General features: G+C 47.3%; 3 protein-coding genes across 3 annotated transcripts; 2 read left to right on the top strand and 1 right to left on the bottom strand.

Annotated features, from left to right (window-relative positions):
- The first annotated feature begins 6 nt into the window (after positions 1-6).
- Positions 7-11,656, top strand: VIPAS39 (VPS33B interacting protein, apical-basolateral polarity regulator, spe-39 homolog). Its single transcript, XM_015865194.3, has 20 exons — positions 7-289; positions 383-475; positions 551-650; positions 1,334-1,480; positions 2,434-2,472; positions 2,798-2,862; positions 4,363-4,419; positions 5,361-5,453; positions 6,107-6,140; positions 6,568-6,670; positions 6,757-6,784; positions 6,962-7,035; positions 7,564-7,639; positions 7,906-8,040; positions 8,569-8,610; positions 8,976-9,065; positions 9,520-9,606; positions 9,972-10,061; positions 10,405-10,509; positions 10,778-11,656. Exons 2-20 carry the CDS (start codon positions 383-385, stop codon positions 10,796-10,798), a joined length of 1,479 nt encoding a protein of 492 aa, XP_015720680.1. The 5' UTR covers positions 7-289; the 3' UTR covers positions 10,799-11,656.
- Positions 11,657-12,579: 923 nt separating this feature from the next.
- NOXRED1 (NADP dependent oxidoreductase domain containing 1) lies at positions 12,580-14,310 on the top strand. Its single transcript, XM_085549825.1, has 3 exons — positions 12,580-12,642; positions 13,221-13,465; positions 14,032-14,310. Exons 1-3 carry the CDS (start codon positions 12,580-12,582, stop codon positions 14,177-14,179), a joined length of 456 nt encoding a protein of 151 aa, XP_085405951.1. The 3' UTR covers positions 14,180-14,310.
- Positions 14,311-16,305: 1,995 nt separating this feature from the next.
- SAMD15 (sterile alpha motif domain containing 15) lies at positions 16,306-21,259 on the bottom strand. The gene is given in 4 exon segments (XM_015865197.2): positions 16,306-16,626; positions 16,628-16,839; positions 20,684-20,782; positions 21,094-21,259. Coding segments are annotated over 4 exon segments (492 nt in total). The 5' UTR covers positions 21,196-21,259; the 3' UTR covers positions 16,306-16,547.
- Positions 21,260-21,396: the final 137 nt, after the last annotated feature.

The following is a 21,396-nucleotide window of genomic DNA, read 5'->3' as shown; positions in this document are numbered from 1 at the left end:
TCCCGGCTTCCGGCACCGGCAAGGTCCCTTCCGGTGCCTCCCCCGGCCCCGGGCCTGCTATCTCCGTTCCGCCGCACGCTCCACCCCTGACCCGCGGCTCCCGGATCAACCGGGCCTCCCTGGGCCGCCCCGAGTCCCGCTGTCACAGCGCGGCCCCCAGCAGCAGCTCCGGCCCAGCACTATCGAGCGCTGCGCAGCGGGGCTCGCGGTCCGACTGCGTACAGGCCGGGTGGGAGGCGGCGGGCGGGCCGCCCTGTGTCCGGTGCCAGCTGCTGCCTGCGGCGGGGAGGTGAGCGGCGGTGCGGGGCTGAGCCTGGCGGGGTGGGATGGGACGGGGCTGAGGCCTCGTGGTGCCTCATGGTGCCTTGTGGTGCCGTTGCAGATGAGCAGAGCGCGGGCGGACGAGGAGGAGTACTGGCACAGCTCTAAGTTCAGGGCCTTCACCTTCGACGATGAGGATGACGAGCTGTCCCAGGTAGGAGCCCAGCCCCCGACCCGCCTCACCCCACCCCGCACTGTGGTGTGTGTGCAAACTGTCTCCCTCCCGCAGCTGAAGGAGTCTAAGCGGGCAGTGAACAGCCTTCGGGACATCGTTGATGATGACGATGATGACCTGGAGAAGGTCAGCTGGAGCGGGGAGCCCGTGGGAAGTAAGTGCGGGGTGTTGCAGACTGGCCCTGGGACTGGCTTCTCCCATCACATAATGAGGCTGTCCCACATCACCTTGCCCTGTCAGCCCTCCGAGGCCGAGCTCTATGATCCTGGGGTCCCCACGTGGGTCTGCTGAGGCCCAAAGAGTATAAAGATGGAGCACAGATGAGTGGATGGAGTTCGTTTTGGTTCCCCAGCATATATCTGAGCACAGAGCAGATATTTTGGATGTTATGGCCTCATACACACCAGGCTCTACTGACCTGCAGAATTCTCTTTCACACTGTTGTCTGTCACCATTTAAAGTTTACCCTGCTTTGTCCCTGCAGCGCTTTAAGGAGACATTCCATGTTTCAGTGTTGATAAGCTGTGGTTAAAGTCTGAAAGAACACCGTAAGTGTGTTTCTAGGGATGATGGGTGTGAGTTCACAAGCCATGCCCAGTTACTTCACTGGCTTTGGGACCTCCATTTGTGGAGGGCAGTAGGCAACTGTTTAATAAGTAGTATGAGATGGGATTGAAATTCTTTGCTGGGGGTCTAGCTTTGCTGATGTGCTGGTGCAGAGCTGACCAGGGCACTCTTGGTAATATTCCTGCCCTGGCACTAGATCTTTATTTACAGAGTGGTTTTCTCATTCTCTAAATTACCTTTAGGTTCTAAATTACCTTTGTGTGTGCATAGGCATCTCCTGGTCAATCAAAGAGACAGCGTCCAGCAGCAGCAGCAGCTCCCTGGAGGGTCGAGACACCAGCCTACAGAAGGGTTCTTCCTCCTATGCTGCTCTTCCCAAGCAGGTTTCTTCATATTCCCTGAGCAGCTTGTTCAAAGGTGAGGTGCCACGTGTGGCTTTTCCCTCAGGGGTTTCAAGGAGAAATTGCATTACCTTGTGTAAATCATTTCAGTGTGTTATAAAACAGGGAAGCTTGAATTCTTTTTCTCTATGGTAGTGTTATTGCTCAGAAGTTGGTGACTTGCCTGTCTTGTGCAGAGGTACCCAGCTCTTTCATTAAGGGACATGGCTTTGAAGATTTTGGCTTCTGTAGAACCAAGCTTAACAAGAATAGGAAGGTAGAGCATGGATGATGACTGCAATCTGTTTTCATAATGGAAAAGAACAGGCTACAAAAGGACTTGCTTGATCCATGTAGGCCTCATTTGACCCTCAGCACTGTAGAGAAAATGGCTTGATTGTCCTTTAGTTGGAGCTCAACTGGCTGCTGTTGGTTGTTTCAAAAGACACCAGGTAGCAGCAGTGGTAGTGTAGCTACTGGCTGGGGATTGTGCAGCAGGTCACTGAAGGGAATTAAACAGCTTGTAAAAGTTCAGCTCTGTTACTTCAAAGGACAGCAAGCCAATTTTTACTTTGTCACTTTTTGGTGTTTTTCTACTAACGTGTTTAATAATAATAATGTGATAACTAAAGGCATCAAAATTGCAGCCCTAGTGGTGGTGTTGCATTGGCCTAAGCAATACTGCATGCTGGAGCCTCTGCTTTGCAGGTAGATGAGCAAATTAAGGCTCTATAACCTTTCCTAGCTGTGGCAATGAGGAGAGAGATAGGGCTAGGACGCATTATGGTTTGTGATGCCACAGACTATTTCAAAGACTTAGACTGCAAAGTAGGTGAACCCCAGCTATGCCAGTAGCGTGAATCACTTTATGAGAATGGCTCGTGCTACACTGGCATAGCGGCAGCTCACCAGGTGGCAGCCTAAACTTGCGTTCCCTCTGCAAGAGATGTGCCAGCAAAGAGTCTTTCATGACTTTTGTTTTGATTGCAGGACGAAACAGACTTCCAAGTTTGCCATCCCTTTCAGATGGTAAGTTTCTAATCCCTATCTCTCTTTGGGAGAGTGCAGGTTTACATAAACCAAAGTATCTCCAATGGAGGGCAGTGTCATTTTCATAGCACTGCAGAAATCTGTTGTCTGAAAGTTGTCCAGCAAACCAGAAGTGTCACCATGATGATTTGAGGGAGTCTGATTATGTAGCGATGACCTTCGGGTTAAGAGCAACTTTACACTGCCATTTGATGCTCGACCTTGCATCTTCGACCACAGAAAACAAGAAAAGGGCAGTTTTGAAGTGGGTATTAGTCAGGATTTTGATGTGTTACTTGGTTTTGTCCTTTGTTTTTTTTCCCAGCCTTCTCAGACACAGGAGTTAAAAACTATGCCCCAGAACTGCGCAGACCAAAAGCTGAATACAAGGTGAGCAGCTCATATGACAGTACTCTAAGGGTTTCATAAAAAGCAATTGATTGCTGTTTCAGACACCAGAGAATAATGCAGGGATTAGAAAAAGGAGCTGCGAAATGTGGAGTCAGCTTCATAGTAATTTAAGTGTTTTCTGTTTCTTCCCAGAAATAAGGAATTTTGTTGGGGGATATTAGTTTTTCCTTCTTGCTCAGCAATCTCTGTGAAAATGATTACCTCTTTAATTCTCGATCTGATGAATTGGCATCACTTAGGCTTTTGAAATGAAATGTAAAGGTTTGTAATCCTAATTCATGAATCACTGTAATGCCTCACCCTGATTAGGGAGCAGAGAGGTGAGGTACGATTGTCAGGAATGTTCTTCTTCCAGAGAGGCAGTTTTATGTGTTACAGAATCTAGGGGGTTTGGGGGCCAGGTGAATTCTTCCTGTGCCAACCTAGTAGATGTGAAGTTGTAATTCCATGTCCCCAGGTTCAACCAGTACCAAAGCTGAGCATGTGTTCCCAACAGATACAGGCATGCATGCTAGTAGCACAGCTGGCCACACAGATTAACACAGACCCCAAGAAGGATTGAATTTCACTGGTGCAACTTGAAAGTTCTCTATGGGTGTTTCCATAGCTGTTCTGAGCTGTTTATGCTTGGAACATCTCAGACTCGTGTGCAGTGGTCCCCTAATATGGGAAGGGACTGCACCTTTGCCCCCAACCCCCTTTCTATCTGGTGTTTCAATAAGCTTTTGATTAATTCTCATTTGTTGTCCCCTGAGCTTGTTCTGGTTGCTCCCTTTCTTTGTCTCTTTTGGGGCAGAAGACTGCGTTACAGTCACTGGCTCACAAAATCATAGATGCATTCTTGGAGTCTTGAGTTCTGAGGAGGGGCTCATACCACCTGTTATATGATGCTTCCAGATTGTAGTGTCTGCAAGCTCAGGGGGAGGAGTTTTGGTCACTGCAGCACCTGTGGTGTATTACCTGAAGACAGTCTAACTGCAGGTTTTAGTCTTCTTGCACTGTATTAGTCCTGTGCAAATCTCCATGCACTTGCCTGAAGCTGCTGGGTTCTCCACACTGTTGTGGAAGGCCCCCTAGAAGTCTGAACTGTAGTAAGGAAGTGATTCCTTTAGCCTCAGTTCTGGATTTCTTACTTTTGTATGTATTTTGTTTGTCCTTCTGTAAGCAACATTGGAGCTTTTATGTGCAAGGAAGACAACATGTTGAATAGCACTTCTTGTAAAGGATGTGGTGATGGTCCTTTTACCAAAGCAATAAAAAGACTTTCTGTTAACCTCTGAGCCTCTACCTTTCTCCCCAGCCAGCATATAGACTCTGAATGCCCAGCATCTATACCAGAAGACTGAGGACATGTACTGCTAACCATCCTGGAGCATCTGAATGACTGAGAAGTTACGGCTGGGCCGTCACTAATCCAGCACAAATGGAAATTGGCTTGTCTAAAGGCTTGTCTCCTAAGCTCTGTTTCTCTTGTGGCAGGATTACAGCAATGACTGGAGCCCCAGAGATACAGTCCGGCGAATGCAGAGGGGCAAGGTAAGGGCATCCCTCTTCTGTCTGCTTGCTGGTGACTGCTCACAAACTGCTTTACACTCTCCTGTGCTTCTGACTATGCCAGGAGCAGGAGCAGAATCTGTGTTGTTTGCAGCATCTGACCGGAACGGTGTGCTGTGCTTGTCTGTTGCTTTGCCAAGTGGCACTTCAGGAGAGCTGCAGGGTTTTGTTGGGTTGTTGCTTGAGTCATCCCTTCAGATAGACAGAAAGTGTCTGCACTTTCACTGCACTGCTGTGCCTCCCTATACCCTTTCTATTCCCTGGTGCTGGGTTTTTTGGAAGAGGTTTGAGATAATGAGGCCTTAGTTCCCTTCCTCATTGGTAAAAGGATGGAAGAAGACAGAAGCAATATTGATTACAGTGGAGCTGGATTGTTGGTCTCGACTGCCTCAGTTTGCAGTAAGCCCACAAGAACTGTGTGCAGGGGATCGTCCTTAAAGTGCTTTTGAATCTACTTGTTCTTAATGTGGTTTTGCTTTGCATGTGTCTCCTCAAAGGGGGACAGATGGACAAAAGGCTGACAGAGGCTACAGTTATGAAGTAAGAAGGAAGAGTTGTGCAACTCTATTTTTCTGCTTTCTTTCATGGAAACATTGCTTCAGAGTTTTCCTCCTGTCAGAGTTGGTGGCTTATAGCATGCAGAGAAGTTTTGCTTGTTGCAAGTGTGCTTGTGCTGAATGCACGTCTGCTGTTTTAATCCAGGCAGTAATAAGGGCTATCTGTATGTGCCCAGCTGACAAATTGCCAGGGATCATGCAGCACGTGGTTCCAGCCAAAGGAATACTTCTTTGGTGGTTGGTGGAGCAGTTATTTGTGTTGCTGAAGGGCTCATATGGGAAGAATAGGTAACACCTTTGGACTTGGTTCAGTCTGCAGATTTGCTGGTGTCCTGTATAGCTACTTAAATCTCTTTTTATCTCCAGGTCTGTTCTCTAGAGAGGTTTCGCTCCCTGCAAGACAAGCTGGTGCTCTTGGATGAAGCTGTGGCCAGACATGATGGAAATGTCATTACAGCTGTGAGTCCTACTGTGTCCATGTAGAGCTGAAACTTCCTGGATGGTCCCACAGAGGGTGCTTGTGTGAATACAGTCACTGGGCAACATAATCTTGCTAGGCTGTGGTTTTTCTTTAATTCAAAACAAGAACTTACTGAAAATTGTCAAAGCCTATGGCTGAAAAGTTCTGTATTGCTGCTGGCTTTCCTGACAGTCTACAGAGTTTATGTTGAGCACTAACAACCGAGTCAGCCAGAAACTTTTTTGCAGTGATTTCTTGAAGGCCAAGGTTTAATCTGCTTACTGCAGCACAGAAGGCTTGAGGGGCCTCTCCAGTTTTTCTGGTTTCCAAAACATCAGGCAGCAGTTGCAGTGTCAGAGCTTCCCTGATCCAGGTCTTCTAAGCCCTTAACTCCTTCAGGGAAAGGTTTTTCTTTGTAAACCTCAATGTCACTTAGCTAAGCTCCAGATAAACTGGCAACTGTGGCCCTGACTCACTGCTTGTCCAGTGTCTATGGGTAGCAGAATTCACCTGAGTGTTGTAGAAGCTGTGCCTTCAGAGACCCTTTGCATAAGCTTCCCCACATCTTGGCCCAGGTTGGCAGTTTTTTGTCTGTCTTAATTATGGTGAAGATTGTTATGTTCAGCTGAAAGCTTCTTCTCTATGCTCACAGGTCCTGATATTCCTGAAACGGACCCTAAGGAGAGGTAAGTGTGGCTGGGGCCACAGTTTCTGTCATGTGTTTCAGTTAAGAATGAAGGGGCCAGTTCTTCTACTGGGTGCACAGAGCCAGCAGCTGAAGTATCACTGCTTTGCTGAGCGTGAAATATTTTTGTGGTGGGTGAGATGTGGGGGTTGGTGATGCAAGTGAAGAGTCCCAAAGAAGAACTTCAAGCACTGGTCAGTGGTGGTGATGATTGGGTAAATGAAAATGAATCTGTAGAGGTAGCACTCCACTGTGAATCCACTTTGCAGCCTAGTGAACAGCTTTCTCCTGTGCTCTCCAGGCTACAGTTGGGTTAATACTGCTGAAGCATACAAAAGACTTGCAGTTCCATGCACTACACTTAGCCTCAACAGTCTTGGTCATGTTAACTTGCTTTACCCCCATATGTGTATCTCTCTTTCCTGCAGAGGTCTTGTTTCGAGAACTGGAGGTGCGGCAGGTGGCTTTGTGTCATCTCATCCATTTCCTCAAAGAAACGGGTGAGCAGAAGCTGCTTCTGGATCTGCTCAGGTGAGGGCTTGCCCAGCCATGTGGCAGGGCTGAGCACCCTGCTAGGAACCTGCCTCCAAGTTAATGCTGCTGCTTCTGTTTTTCAGGTTCCTAGACAGGACCGAGGAAGTTGCTGTGAGTATTCCATGGAGCTGAAGCTCCCTCTCCTTGGCAAAGGAGTGCAGAGCATGGGAAGGGCAGGGAGTGGCTGGCTGCGAAGTATCTGGTTGTTTAGATGAGTGCTTTGCCCCCTGAGGTCCTGGATGTCCTAAATCCATAAGAACAGACTGTTTTTTTTCTGTCTCTCTCCAGCTCTCACAGTACCGGGAGCATCTGAACATCCAGGATGTAGAAAAGAAGAGGGAATTTCTGAAAGGCTGCATTGGGTAAGAAAAGATGCAAGAGAATGGACTAGATGGGAGTGCCTCATAAAAGCTGGTAATAAAGACAATTAGACCCTTGTCCTAGCACTGCTCTTATGTAGTTTCAGAACTGATGCTAGTTTTACCTCAGTGGCAGTGCAGTATTGTGGACATAATGTAGACCAGAGAGGAACAATTAGTGGTGATCACTAGTTTAGCATCTTTTGCTGCTTACCTGGGGCTAGAAATGCATTCAGAGATATTCTGAAGGGTGTGAAGAGTAAATGTTTGGGTGCTTGAGCACTTAAGGAAATAGATAGCGTCAGCTTTAGGTTGTTCTATGAGGGATGCCACATAGTTTTTCTTTATCTAGAGCCTGTCTAGTCAGAGAAGGCAGCAAATACAGAGTTGGTGGGGCAGGAGCTTGAGACACTAAGATTGGGAAGAGCAGGAGGTGTTCCCCACATCCCTGCATGTGTAGGGAACATTCGGCAGAGAAGCATACTGGATTAAGAGCTGCTGACAGTGTTTTCTTTCTGCATGGATGGTCAGGCTGCCATTTTCAGCTGAGGATATCTCCCACATCCAAGACCATTATACCCTGCTGGAGAGACAGATAATCATTGAGGTATGAAACCTTTATTTTGCTGGTCAGAAGGTGACTATGAGAACCCTATCTGTCCCTAACTCATACCATGCTGGATCCAAACAGCCTATCTGGCTAGTGTAGTTTAATTGCTAACCATGCTGCTGTCCCAGGCCCATGTGGGAAGTACCAAACCTCAGACTTGAGGGCACATGGAGGCTGTGCTGGTGCTGTGCTTTCACAACACTTATCAGGTCTATACTCTATACTGGGTCAGATGGCTGCCCTGACTCTTTTTGTTTCCTCAGACCAATGATCGACACTTGGAGATGGCTGGGCAGTCAGAGATATTTCGGAAATACCCTCGCAAGGCCTCAATTCTCAACATGCCACTAGTGACCACTCTCTTCTATTCCTGTTTTTACCACTACACAGAGGCTGAGGTGAGAATAAATTAGAATACAAGGGCTATGTCTCACCCCTGTAGCCTTCAATATGTGGAATGGTTGAGCTGGGCATATGAAGGAAAGAATGAGAGGGAGGTCATATTTCATCTTTAAGAGAGACTGAGAGGAATTTATCACCTCTTGGGCTTTCAGGGCCAGTTTGGAGATTTCTATTCTTCCTTAAGACAGGACATTCAACCTGGAGTTGCACATCAGGGAGTTGCTTCCTGAAAGAAATCACTGTCTTGTGGTGCAGCTTCCAAGCAGACAGAATTAGCCCACAGTCATATAAGGCTATTGGTCTCTGAAGTGCTGAAAGTGTACCAGCTTCAGGGAGCTATTTGGTTGGGTTAACTGCTCTTTTCTGTCAGTTCTTTGCTCCTTTGTCACTGTCATGAGCAAAAAGCTTAAAGACTTCAATAGCAGGGACATTCTTCATGTGCAAAGCAGGTACAATATGAAAGTGTCTTAACCTCTTCCTTGGTGTCTTCTGCTTGGTTTACAATGACTGTTTGCTCTCTCTAGGGAACGTTCAGCAGCCCATCCAATCTGAAGAAGACATTTAAGGTATGTGCGTTTCTGGCTAGTGTGGCAGCACCAGCTGAAAATGTAGTCAGCCAAATTGTGTTTAGCAAGGGGACTGGCTTGGAACTTGAGGGTGTCTGCACTGGGGCAATGTAGGGAACACTGCATTCTTCTTGACTAGGGCCATTTCAAAGCTCAGAACCATACACTGAATAGGGGCCAACTAGCTGCAACATCACCTGTAAATCCCCACCTCCTGCTTTGTGGCCATGACCTCAGGCATTGTCTCAACTTTTTGCCTGGCTGTTATGAGTTTTGACAAGATAGAGGCAGATACCATTCTCCTCCATGCCGCACAGTCCTGCTAAGCTGTGTTAGTGCTCTGAGTGCAGCTCTCTGCCTTGCAGATTCCTGATAAGCAATATGTGCTGACTGCCCTGGCTGCCCGTGCAAAGCTACGAGCCTGGGAGGATGTGGATGCACTCTTAACCACCAAGGTGAGCTGGGGAAAGCCTTAACTGGGGACTCAGTTCCAAGTAATGTTATTTAGCACTGATAGCTGGCTTGTTCTGGGTTACCAGTCAGACTTGTTTATTTATTATATAGGGCCTAGCATCTCTGGTGCAGGGTGTTACATGCTCCTCCTTTCCCAGAGCTCTGCTGGGCCTGAATTGGCTGCAACTTCTGGGCCAGAGAAGGGGGCTGCTCTCATGCCCTATTACCAGATGGTTTGCAGCCAGCCTTAGCTTAGCTGCCGAATAAAGGGCTCTGCCAGTGGTACATGTGGTGGCTGGCATGAAGAGAAATGTTTCCTCTCTCTCCTCTGGAGAAAAACATTTCTTGCTTTCAGATTCAATCTGTGGCAGCCATGTCCTTTGACTCCAGCCTCCTCTGACAATGGCTGGAAGGGTTGCTCTTCAGGATTAACACAGGGTTTGGCTCTCATTTCAGAACTGGCTGGGCTACACCAAGAAGAAGGCACCTATTGGCTTCCACCGGGTGGTAGAGATCTTGCAGAGGAACAATGCACCTGTCCAGGTGAGCAAGGAGCAACTGCCTGTGTCTCCTCCTGCTCCTCACTGAGGTTTGGAACATTACTCCAGAGTAATTACTCTCCACAGTGTATTACCAGCTGCTTTTGCTACGTTAACTTTCCTTGTGTTTCATCTATGGGGATGGCTAACCTGATCCATAGGGATGAGATAGTGCAGGATTTGGGACTTCCTGAGGAGAGAAATACTTTTTGAGGGTTCTTAGCAGACTTGACCTGGCTGCTCCTTGCCTTAGGATGGAAAGGATCAAGTCTGTGTAAGCAGTGCCCTAGAAAGATTTTGTGATTGGTGTGAAAGAATGAGGCAGGAAGTACCTGCAAAAGGGAACTGACTGTCTTCTTTCCCTTGCAGGTGTTGCAAGAATATGTGCGCTTAGTAGAGGATGTGGAAACACGGTTGAACCTTGCCACCAAATACAAGTGCCATGATGTTGTGATTGATGTAAGTCTTTGCTGTGTGTATGAAGAAAGGAGACAAAAGCCTGTTTTTTCTCCCTAACTTTCCCATGTCACTCTTCTGTCATGCACCTTGAGGAGTTTTCTTATTCCTGTGGCTTGGGAACAGCATATTGTTCTTAGTGAAAGCTAAGTGAGCCAGGAGCATGACTGCTAGAGTTTGTGCTGTGCCCAGGCCTGTCTGCTTGTGCAAATGGACTCTGCAGACCTAAGCTATTGATTGGAACTTGAAGGGAGGTTGAGAGGTTGACACCTACTCATCTACAGGGCACCATCTAACTGTGATGAAGTGTCTTCCTCACTGGATGCTGGTTTTGTTGTTTGTCTAGACGTACAGGGATCTAAAGGATCGCATCCAGCTGATGGCATATAAATGCAAGGTGGAGCGGGGCTCTGCAGAAGAAGAGAAGATAAACAGCCTACTCAATAACATGGTAAGAAGCACCTACTTTTTTTAGGATCTTATCGAAGGCAGCCGTAGGCTGGGAGTGCAGTAAGGACATGACTACTACATCCTTTTCTCTCTGCTGGGAAGTTAATGTTATGTTTGGGGTTGCATTCAGTCCAAGAACGAAGGGTGACGCTGATAGAAGTAGCAGCTTATTGCCATGGTTGCCCTTTTCATGGTCTGGGCCTTGCTAATTCAGCCTGAAGTGAACTGTGATCAGTCTGATGTTAGTCATACTTTATTCTCTCTTTCAGCAAATCCGGTGGAAGAACTGAGCACCAGTGAAGCAACCTGCTTGGCCGTTACCTTGCCAGTACAAAAGGAAACTGTAAAAGCTGGTCCAGCATCAACAGAGCAACTCTGTTACTACTCATTGCATGATCAGTGTTTGTCAGTGACACTGGGTGCTCGTGGCACTGAAGTATTCAGGCTGGTTGAAGGCAACTGCTCTGATGCAGCCAGTGAAACCATGGTATCAATCAATGAGGGTTGATTCTTTTTGGAATCTGATTCTCTTTGACCTGTTTGTAGGACAGTCATGGCTTTTGTTTACAGAGGGAAGTTGCTGGACCAGGCAAAGTTATGTTTGCTTATTGTGGTGTCTGGGCTCATTCTAGTAAGAGGAACAGATCAGTCACTGATGGATCTCCAGTAGACAATGCTGACTGACCAGTCCCTGTAACATTCAGGCTGGCTTGGGCATCACCAGTCATGGCTGTGGGTGACAAGGCCTACTGGACTGCGTTCTCCCTGTATCAGAGAATGGAGGGGGAAAGGGTCAGCTGCACCTTGAAGCCTTTCTTGGATTGTTGTGGCTCACACCAGAGAAAGAGGTGTTTTATGAGCTCCCACAGAGAGCTGGGGCAGCAGCATCTGCCAGTATCCCTATGCTGGCACTTGGCAGCTCTCGGCAGATCCCTTCATCAGAGAAGAGTGGGCATGATGTATGGAGCTGGTCAGAGCTGCACTAGGTTGGATAGAGAGCAAGAAGGGACCATTCTCAGCACAAACCTGATGATCCCAGGAAGGACTGAATTGCACTTTCTCAGAGATAAAGCTCCTCAGGCAACTGCTGGTGTCATCCTTCCAGACTTCTCTTCAATTCCTTAAATAAAGCTCTCTCTTTCTCCTCAGGCTGTTTATTTCCTTCCCACATTATGCACTTTGCAGCTCTGTGCTGATCTTGAGTAATTTGTCGCACCTCCATCAAAGTGAGTATGCAGGGTGTTTTATCATACCCTGAAATGCACAGTATCACTGTGAAGAAGCCTTGCCTGCAGCAGTGTGTTATTTTACACCTACACGCTACAGATTAACTCATTTCAGTGTTTCAAGACCATTTGCTGCCTTGGAGGTGCTCACACAGAGCTGAAGGCCATGTACAGCCATGTACACCTGAGGGCAGGTGTGGCTCCAGCATCCCTGCTGCACTGTGCACCAAGTGCGCTCTCAGTTTCTATAGTCACTCTTGTTTTTTGTTGGCTTTTTTTCCCCACAGAATCATAGGCGTGTTTAGGTTGGAAGGGATTTCATGATCATCTGTCTGCTCCCTCTGCTTAGGAATAGTCATCTGAAGCAGGTGGACCAGGACTAGGACTGTCTCCAGTTTCAGTGTCTCACAGTTGGAGATACTGGCTCCTCAGCCTAATTTAATCTGTTCCTGTATTTGACCATCCTCACTGTTGAAAACAATAAATAAAAAAGTATTGTGCTCATATAGAATCTCACATGTTTTAATTTGAGCCCACTGTCTCGTTCTGTCACAGGGCACCATTAATGAGCATCTAAGTTTCTTTTCATGCCTTGATGAGTCTTGCCCTGAGCCTTTTCAGGCTGACCAGTCGTGGCTCTCAGCCTCTCAAATGAAAGTTGCTACAGTCCCTTAGTCCCTTTGCTAGACTCTAATATGTTTGTGCCTCTCTTGCACTGAAGTGTCCAGAATGGGACACACAGCTCTGGGTGCAGAGGATGGACCATCTTTGTCTTGTTGGTGCCTTTCTTCCTAACACAGCCAGGATGCTGCTGGTTAGGGCAGTGCTTTCTGCCGGGCTTATCCATGTGCCCCAGGCCAGGAATTGCTGGGTTGTTGCTGGTTGTGTTTTATACAACGGAGCAGCAGGCAAAGCTGAACATGTCCTTGGAGGAATATGATTAAGCCCAAGAATAAATCTCACCTGCATTCCCCAAGCTTGGGTCCTGGATACCTCACCTGTGGTAGGTTAGGAGCAAAGTACAGCAGGCTGTGCCTACTAATCCCAAGCCCAGTGTGTAGAATGCAGTGCTTCCTCATCCTCATGCTGACTTTTCCCTGAGCTTGGTGTCATTGTGGGGCTTGATATGCTGGGAATCAGCTCTTAATTTGCTGAGCTGCTTTGCAGCAAATCACACCAGTGCCACAGATGTCACAACAGCTTGCCTGGTCCTTGACCTCAGGGCTCCTTTTCAACCCCCTCCTCCTTGGAGTGTAGTGGTGGCTTATAGAACAGAGCTAGCTAGTTTCAGGCCCACTTTAGTTTAGCCTTCCCCCCCACACACACACACATTTTACTGATCTTTTTGAAGCTCTCCTTGTCATTTGCCAAGGGCTGGGTGGGTGACTGTGCCCCCAGGCTGCTACATGGTCATCCAGCAGAGAAGGCAGCCCACCAAAAGTATCCCACTCATTGTGCCACCACTGCAGGGTGAGACCCTTGCTAGACCCTGGGGTGTCCTTTGCCAGTACTGTGTCCACAGGCTCTGAGCCCTTTGTACCTCACTGCAGCAGACCTGCAGAAACTAGGGCTCACCTGCTTCTATGACAACGCACAGCTGGCAGCCTGGGCAGACGTCCTGTTCCTCTGCTGCCTGCCATCGCACCTGCTGTCCATCTGCTCTGCAGTGCAGCCAGCCATCCGGAAACCCTGCATCACATACAGCCTCATCACTGTTGTCCCTCTGCCCAGGTAAAATGCTCTTGCACGTTCTACCATTCATCCCGAGGCTCACGGGGCGAATGCAGCACAGTGCTGGCACAGCCATTGCTGCATGGGAGCACAGCTGTTACAGCATCTCATTATCTTGCAAAACATTGCTTCAAACCTGGCCGTAGTCAGTCACTCCCCAGATGTTGGTCACTGAAGGAGTGGGATGGGACTCTGAAGCAAGGTGAGCCTAGACACCCTCCTCCTCTTTGGCTGCCTTTGCTTTCAAGTTGAAGCAACTCCTTTGCTACAATGCCATCGTGAGGCCACAGTACCAGTGTCCTGGCAAGGAGCCTACAAAGGAGTGGGGGACGAAGGGGACGGTCACAGAGGCACTGCAAGACCTTGCTGTTGTGCAGGCAATGTGCCCCTCAACTCCCAAGGTACAGCCTCTCTTTTTGGTTAAACTTGATAGCAAAGATTAATTTGAGCACCCTCACCTAAAATGATCCCAAAACAGAGATTTCAGATCAGCTTGCTTTCACTGCTAATGCAATTGCTACAGGAGAGAGGGCTGAAGATCTCTCTTCACACCTGTGTGCACATTGATTACTGACATTTGATTCTCTTTGTTGTGCAGCAAAAATAAAAGTCAATGGCAAATGGCTGGTGGGCATTTTCTATGCAGCACTGAACAGCAGCATGTGGCAGAGCCTGCCTCACCAGGAGGCACTGGCATTGCTCAGTGACCTCTGAATACTGCCACATCTGTGCAGAGCAGAAAGCTTCCTGCACACAGTTTACATGCAAGAGTTTTGTCAGCAAAAGTTTTGCCTCTTCAATGACTCAGGAAAAGTAAGTAAAGTGTTAGATGCTGAGGTACTGCTCTCCCAGGCTCTGTGTTCTAAAACTCGCCATGTCCCACAGCTGAAACATGGGGTTGTCTTGCTGGGTTGGAAGGTGCTGAAATGTGTGTTGCCCTTAGGAACCATATTCCTGTCAGGAAAGATTGCTTTAGATCTGCTAGAAATAAAAGACCTGAACTGTCATCACTGGATTGTTTTGTCCTGGTCCCCAGTTCCAGATGCTGATAACTCCCTTCCATCAGTTTCCCTTGCTGGTCTCAGCAGTATCTAGTGGAAGAACCCACTGTAAGGACTTTGTATTGCCAGGGAAGAATAACTCCAAAAAGCAAATAAACCTTTACTTATCAATTTCTTAGTCGTAACGCAAACCACTGATGGAAGTAGGTAAAAGATTATACAATAGAATTACATTGTCTTTCTTTCCACTCTGTTTCCACCATTGAGAAACTCCATTTTGCATCCATCTGCAGCCTTGCCAAACATAAAAGCAGTCCCCTTACTAATGTATCAGCGCTGAGACCTCTTCATTTTCACATTTTGAGACAAGAATATACATATTTGTTTTTCCCTGATTTTTGTCCAAATCCACTCATTTCCCAACTTCTCTACTTTAGCTCATGGTATTCTCTCACACTTCCTGCCTTGTGATGCAGTCCTGCTTACTATGATAAAGCACCTTACAGAATCACAGAATCACACAGAATCACAGAATTACCCGGGTTGGAAGGGACCTCAAGGATCATGTAGTTCCAACCCCCCTGCCTAGCAGGGCCACCAAACATACACATTTACTAGATCAGGTTGCCCAGGGCCCTGTCCAACCTGGTCTTGAACACCTCCAAGGACGGGGCATCCACAACCTCACTGGGCAGCCTGTTCCAGGACCTAACCACCCTTCTAGTAAAGAACTTTCCCCTAACATCCAACCTAAATCTTCCCTCCTTCAACTTAAAACCATTTCCCCTAGTCCTGCTATTATCAGCCCTTTCGAAGAGTTTACTCCCCTCCTGGGAGTAAGTTCCCTTCAGGTATTGAAAGGCTGCAATGAGGTCACCTCGCAACCTTCTCTTCTCCAGGCTGAACAAACCCAACTCCCTCAGCCTGTCCTCATAGGGGAGGTGCTCCAGCCCCCTGATCATCTTTGTGGCCCTCCTCTGGACCCTTTCCAAAATCTCCATATCTTTTTTGTACTGAGGACTCCACACCTGGACACAGTACTCCAGATGGGGCCTCACAAGAGCAGAGTAGAGAGGGATGATCACCTCCCTATCCCTGCTGACCACCCCTCTCCTGATGGAGCCCAGGATCCCGTTTGCTTTCCGGGCTGCCAGAGCGCACTGCTGGCTCATGTTAAGTTTCTCATCTATCAGGACCCCTAGGTCTTTTTCAGCCGAGCTGCTCTCAAGGACAACTCCTCCCAGCCTGTACAGGTGCCTGGGGTTCTTCCGGCCCAAGTGCAAAACCTTGCACTTTGCCGTGTTGAACCTCATTAGGTTCACCCGAGCCCAGCTTTCCAGCCTGTCAAGGTCCCTCTGAATGGCATCTGTTCCCTCCACCGTATCGACTGCACCACTCAGCTTGGTGTCATCAGCAAACTTGCTGAGGGTGCACTCCATTCCCTCATCGATGTCATTAATAAAGATGTTAAAGAGCACCGGTCCCAAGACAGACCCTTGAGGGACGCCGCTCGTTACCGGCCTCCACCTGGACATAGTGGACACCTTAGTTCTGTTTCACATGAAATCAGTTCTGTGGTTAGGACAGGGGTTGGTTGTTTACATTGTAACTTGGCATCCCCAGGCTGCTGATAGCAGCAGGCAACACAAATGTGCACCACTGTGTGTGCCGTTTGTCTTAGCCTTGTGGCTAGCAGCATTTCCAGTCTGCAGACTGAAACCTAGGAGAAATCTCTTCACTTGAACAGCAGGGAAACCATTGCCAGTCACTGGAAATTGAAATATGTCTAGGATTGATTGGTTTTATTTGGTCTTTTTAATCAACTGTGAAGCAGAATTTGAAGACAGACAGTCAGTGGTAAAGTCACACCTGATTTATGTGTTTTGTTTCATTTAGTTCCTGGAAGCAAATGAATTGTAAAGAATTCTTACAGTAAAGAGCCAATGCGGGGATGTGTTTGTTGTCATCAAATGGCCAAGAGCTGCAATAGCCTTTCATGCAGTGTGAACAATGTGAAACTATACCACCCTGGACAAATTGCAAGCTAATAAGGATGTATACTGCTTTCCCAGATGGGCTTCTTACACAGGTGGAACTGCAGTGTGACTCTGATCCTGAGTCTGTGTGCTCTGTGATAAAAGGAGAGCATCAGTTTCTACCCATCTGTGTCTGCTGCACAGGAGGAAATGTAGAGTAGGGCTCTAGACCTTCTTCCTGGACAAACTGTGAGAAAGTGAGGGCATCTGCTTTCTGTCCTGTTCGAGACTTTCGTTCCAGGAAGAGACCCATGTTGTCTCTGTATGGGAGGGCAATGGATCTGCTGAAGACAGGCTCCTCAAACCCCAGCAGCTCCCGCACACATCGTGAGATCTCCTGAAACACAAATATATCAGACAAAAACATCAGAAATTCTCACCTCACAGGACATCAGCTAATACTATTTGGTGCCAAAGCAGCAAAAAAGGAAACAGAGTTTATGAATTTTGGAACATTATCACACTTGAAGTTGCAACTCAGGAAGGATCTGAAAGTATGAGCCTGGTATGACATTGTAAAAGGAGAGGAGACCGCATGTTCTCCAGATTTACTGTGGGTGACAGCCCCACAGCTGCTTTCTTTAGTGCAGAAACAGCCTGGCTTTCCTGTTTGCACTTGCAGAACAAACAAGTTATGGGTAAATGAGTTGGAGTCTGCCTAATGCAAAAACACTGCTGTTTGCAAAGTTATATTGTTAGTAACCGACTCTATACATAGAAGAGCTGGAAAAACGAATTAAACCAATAAGCTATATTGCTCATTAAGAAAATCAGAGGAGACTGGCTGGCTGAGCCAGCCGGGCTGGGACTGTCGATGTGGAGGCTTCTCATTATTCTTGAAGTCACTTCCAAGGATGTCACCTTCTGATTTCACCAAAGAGCTGAAATGCAGTTCACAAGGTTTTACTGATCTTTCCTCAGAACCTCCCTCCAACCTTGGCTTGAGCCTGAAGAGCAGTACACTACTGTATCTGTCAGCAGAACAACACTAGACTGCTATTTTCAGTGGCTTTGATATACTTTAAAATACCAGTACAGTGGAATTAAAATCAGCAGAAACTTCATTTGACCGTTCCAGAAGCTCTCAGAAAATTTAATGCATAGTTGTGTTTTTTTTTTTTTTATCAAACTGCCATTTCCCCTATATTGCAAAATGTTTCTGTGCCACTGAATTGATGCTATCGTGCTCATTTCTATAGTAACTATCAGGTTTTGACTGCTATCAGCCTTTCCCTGATATTTCTGGTTGGGGAGCTTGCGTGCCCCTGTGAGCAGCACTATGATGTTACCTTTGCACCTGCTCCAGTACACTCTTACTGAGGGCCCCAGGTGGGCCACAGTCAGCTCGGACCCCTGTGATCCTGGATCCCACCTGAGTAGGGGTGAGGTAGAAGACACAAGCAAGAAGCCGGATGGAGCATGATTTTCAAGAACATTGAGGTTCTGCCGAAGTCTGAGATGATCCTCACTCACTTACAAGCTTTGGAAAACATTACATAGTCTAATTTGTAAGCTTGCTGGAGTAAGACAGCTAACACTATCCTGGCCTGGTTAGTTTCTCCTTCAGTTTCTACAAGAGAAAAAGCAGTTTTTGCAGTTGTTTTCTCTAGCCTGTAGCTTAGTTTTTCTTAGCTGTTAAACAACTACCATACAAAATCCCTATATCCCAATGAGGAGCTGGGGATTAAAAATCATACAAAGAACTTGTCACCTTTGGTAACTGCAGAGGCTGTCTCCTCTTGCCCTAGACATACTCTTGAAAGGTTTCTGTATGAACAAAGCCAGCAGGGCAGTGTGATGCCTTCACCTCTGCAATCAACACTATTACTCATGGTACTAACCAATATTTTTTGGTGGCATATTCCATTTCAAACAAGCAGTTAAGACTGCTCGGCCAGAGGGAAGCTTAGAGGTGAAATTGCTTTTTGGTACTCCAGAATAAAAAAGCAGTGTTCGTATGCTATTCACTGGAGCACAAAGATTTGCTCTCTCTCTGGTTACTTGAACTTCTACCTTGTGTCCTCTGGGGAAAGCAACTGTAAATCAAATGTGAAACAATTGGCTTGGCTCAGTAAGTGCCTCAAATCCCTCTGTTTCCATTATGGAGTAGAAAGAGGGAAATGAAATTTAAGTCAGCTAACTCTGATGATGAAAGGGATCAATGAATCAATTCTAGCAGTATTACAACTGGGCAAATTATCCCATCTAAATCCTGAAAACAAATGCAACTAGGTATCACCTTCCTTTAAAACTAGATGCCTTTTTCCATCTGTGATCCAAAAGTCTTGTCCTTATTCCCCAAAGAGCTTTGCTCTCCTAGGAAAGAGCTGCAAGTATTTTGGATGTGTTTTATCAGTTCAACTTTCTGTTACATTTCTCTCTAAGGATTACTTGTGTGGTCTGTCTCAATTTCTCAGACACATACTGAAACTAGAGAGAAAAAACAGGCCAGTAACTAAAGCCAAGTCAGTCTGCAACTAAAGCAAAACCTCAGTTTTATTCCTAGGCTCGTCTTAGATCTACTACCTGATTTTGAGTTGTTGTTTTCTCCTTTCACACTGCTATAAGGACCTCACAGGGACGCTGACATGCAACTACAGTCACTCTGTTGTTCCAGTTTGAGCTCTGCTGTCCTCTGGTTTCTCATGCCAGGTCTCTGCATGTCTATGCTTTGTAGGCTCAGAAGCTTCTGATCACCAGGTATACATGTACCTGCTTTGAACTGAGGGTTGTGCAAAAACCTAATACCTTTTGATCCCAAATCAGACCTCCTCCTGTTCTTTCAGCATTGGCTGCATCTCTGATGTGGTTCTTTATACAAATAACTGACATCAGTGGAAAGCAGTTTTATCTATGTTTCCTCCTACGTGTTATTTAAAGGCTCTTTTTGGTACATAAATATGTTTTTCAATGGCAAAAGTCTGTATTATCTTTTGTTTGGATTCAAGATACAGAAGTTTGACTTTGCAAGAGACTGGATTTGACTGTCAAAGGGGAGGATGCATTTAAGGGGAAGCATGTGATTAGGAGAACTGAAATCACAGTCAATAGTGAATGACCATGATTTAGACAGCAGATCCATTCCTGACTGAAATATCTCTTGGAACTGTTCAAACAAATCTAAGCTCATGCTTCTCTAGCTATGATTACTGTTACACAGGGTACATGCTGTTGGGTCCTTTACTATTTTGATGTTAACCCAAAATTCACAGCCAGTGTCTCTGGTATCTCACACCACTGTACAGCTGCTGGTTTCAATACAACTACAGCATACCATAGAAAAGAAGTGTGATCTAATGAAGAGTAAACCTGAGTGTGTTTCAAATACTGACCTAAAATACTTGTGCAACAAGTCATTTGGGTGAGGTTTCTTGTGTTTCCTATTGCCATCCCTACACAAGGGATAAAGAAATAAAATGAGGGGTAAATGGAAGATCAATAAACTCTATTCCATTGTGATCATAGTTAAAACTAAATGTATTTAAAAAAATACAAAAATTACCTACATATATTGCAAGTACGAAATGCTGCATCTCTGCACATTCAGGAATCTTTGGAAGGCCAAGGCGCAGCCTTAACCTTAGCTTATCTGTTGGTGGTTTTAAAGAAACAAGGTCTTGAGAGGAAAATTACCAGCAAATTACATGTTTATAAAATGGGGAAGAAGCAGAGACATTTGTGTTCAGCAGAGTATAAAACAAGGAAGTAATAACGAGTTGCCCTTCTGCTGCTTGAGAACTGTGGTTTGACTGTTGCAGGTTAAAGCTGCCCAGATTTGCAGATGTTCTACAAATTAAATCAAAGAGATGGTTAAGTGGAAAATTACTGAAAGGAAATTCCGAGGGATTGCCTATGAAAGACATTTGCATCTTGCTAAGCAATTTTCTGGGGTCAGAGGAGCGACACAGGCTAAAAGAAAGGTACAGCAGTTCTGATGCACCAGTGTTGCCCTGGAAAGGCAGCTTGCAGTCCCCAGTCAGATACAGTTACACCTGAAGACTTGAACAACACAATCATTGGGTTGAGTAAAACTGGTTTCAGGCTCACTGCTCACACAAAACCTGCCCGTGCAAATGGCTGACAGCCCTGCACCGTGGCGAGCAGGAGGGGCTGGAGCTGGAGCTGGGCTCTGACCAGCCGAGGCAGCCACAGCACCACAGCACCACAGCACACATGTGCACCTGCATGTGTCCGAAGTCTGTGACGCCCAGGGCCGGCAGGTTGGAGCAGTTCACCAGGACGAGGCGGCGGCCGGTGATGCCGTTGGCTCTGAAGCACTCCTGGGCAGAGAAGCACAAGGGAAGGCAATGGGACATCCGCAGCCCTCGACCATCCCCCACCAGCGCTGTAGCATCATAAAACCACAGAAAGCCTTGGGCTGGAGGACCTCAAACCCACCCTGCCCCAACCCGTGCGGTGTGCTGGGCTGCCCCCACCAGCTCACACTGCCGATGGCCCCATGCAGCCTGGCCTTCAGCCCCTCACCCCTCTGAGTAAAGAATCCCCCACCATCTAACCTAAGCCTCCCCTCTTTCCGGTTAAATCCATTCCCCCTTTTTCCATCGCGGTGTCCCGGGCCTCTGACCCACACCTGGTACTGTGGGAAGCCGAGCCCCGACACCCACTGTGCCACCTCGTCTGTTCCCCAGCCCAGCACTGTGTTAACGCTGCCCTGCCCCGGGTTCGGCTCCATCGCCGGTCGCGCGTCCCCCCGCGCCCCATCGCTCCGGTAACCGCCACTTCCTGCAGCTCACCCCGCTTTCCCTTCCCCCATCTCCCCCCATCTCCCCCCGCCCCGCTGGCGACTCTCGGGCGGCTCGGCGGAACCCGATCTCGATTGGCTCCGTTGTGGGGGGGACACACAAACCGCTCAGCGCCCCGCACCGCCCCCTTC

Source organism: Coturnix japonica, chromosome 5 (assembly GCF_054131305.1).
Source record: "Coturnix japonica strain WE chromosome 5, WE-NBRP24, whole genome shotgun sequence".
In the NCBI taxonomy this organism is placed as follows: domain Eukaryota; kingdom Metazoa; phylum Chordata; class Aves; order Galliformes; family Phasianidae; genus Coturnix; species Coturnix japonica.
This window is presented reverse-complemented; position numbering and strand designations above follow the sequence as displayed.

Coding starts and splice junctions, on each gene's coding strand:
- VIPAS39 (XM_015865194.3), top strand. CDS start 383: ATGAGCAGAGCGCGGGCGGACGAGGAGGAGTACTGGCACAGCTCTAAG. Junction 651..1,333: donor GAGCGGGGAGCCCGTGGGAA/GTAAGTGCGGGG, acceptor GTGTGTGCATAG/GCATCTCCTGGTCAATCAAA. Junction 6,671..6,756: donor CTGCTTCTGGATCTGCTCAG/GTGAGGGCTTGC, acceptor TCTGTTTTTCAG/GTTCCTAGACAGGACCGAGG.
- NOXRED1 (XM_085549825.1), top strand. CDS start 12,580: ATGTGCCCCAGGCCAGGAATTGCTGGGTTGTTGCTGGTTGTGTTTTAT. Junction 12,643..13,220: donor TTTATACAACGGAGCAGCAG/GCAAAGCTGAAC, acceptor GACCCTTGCTAG/ACCCTGGGGTGTCCTTTGCC. Junction 13,466..14,031: donor ACTGTTGTCCCTCTGCCCAG/GTAAAATGCTCT, acceptor GTGTGCACATTG/ATTACTGACATTTGATTCTC.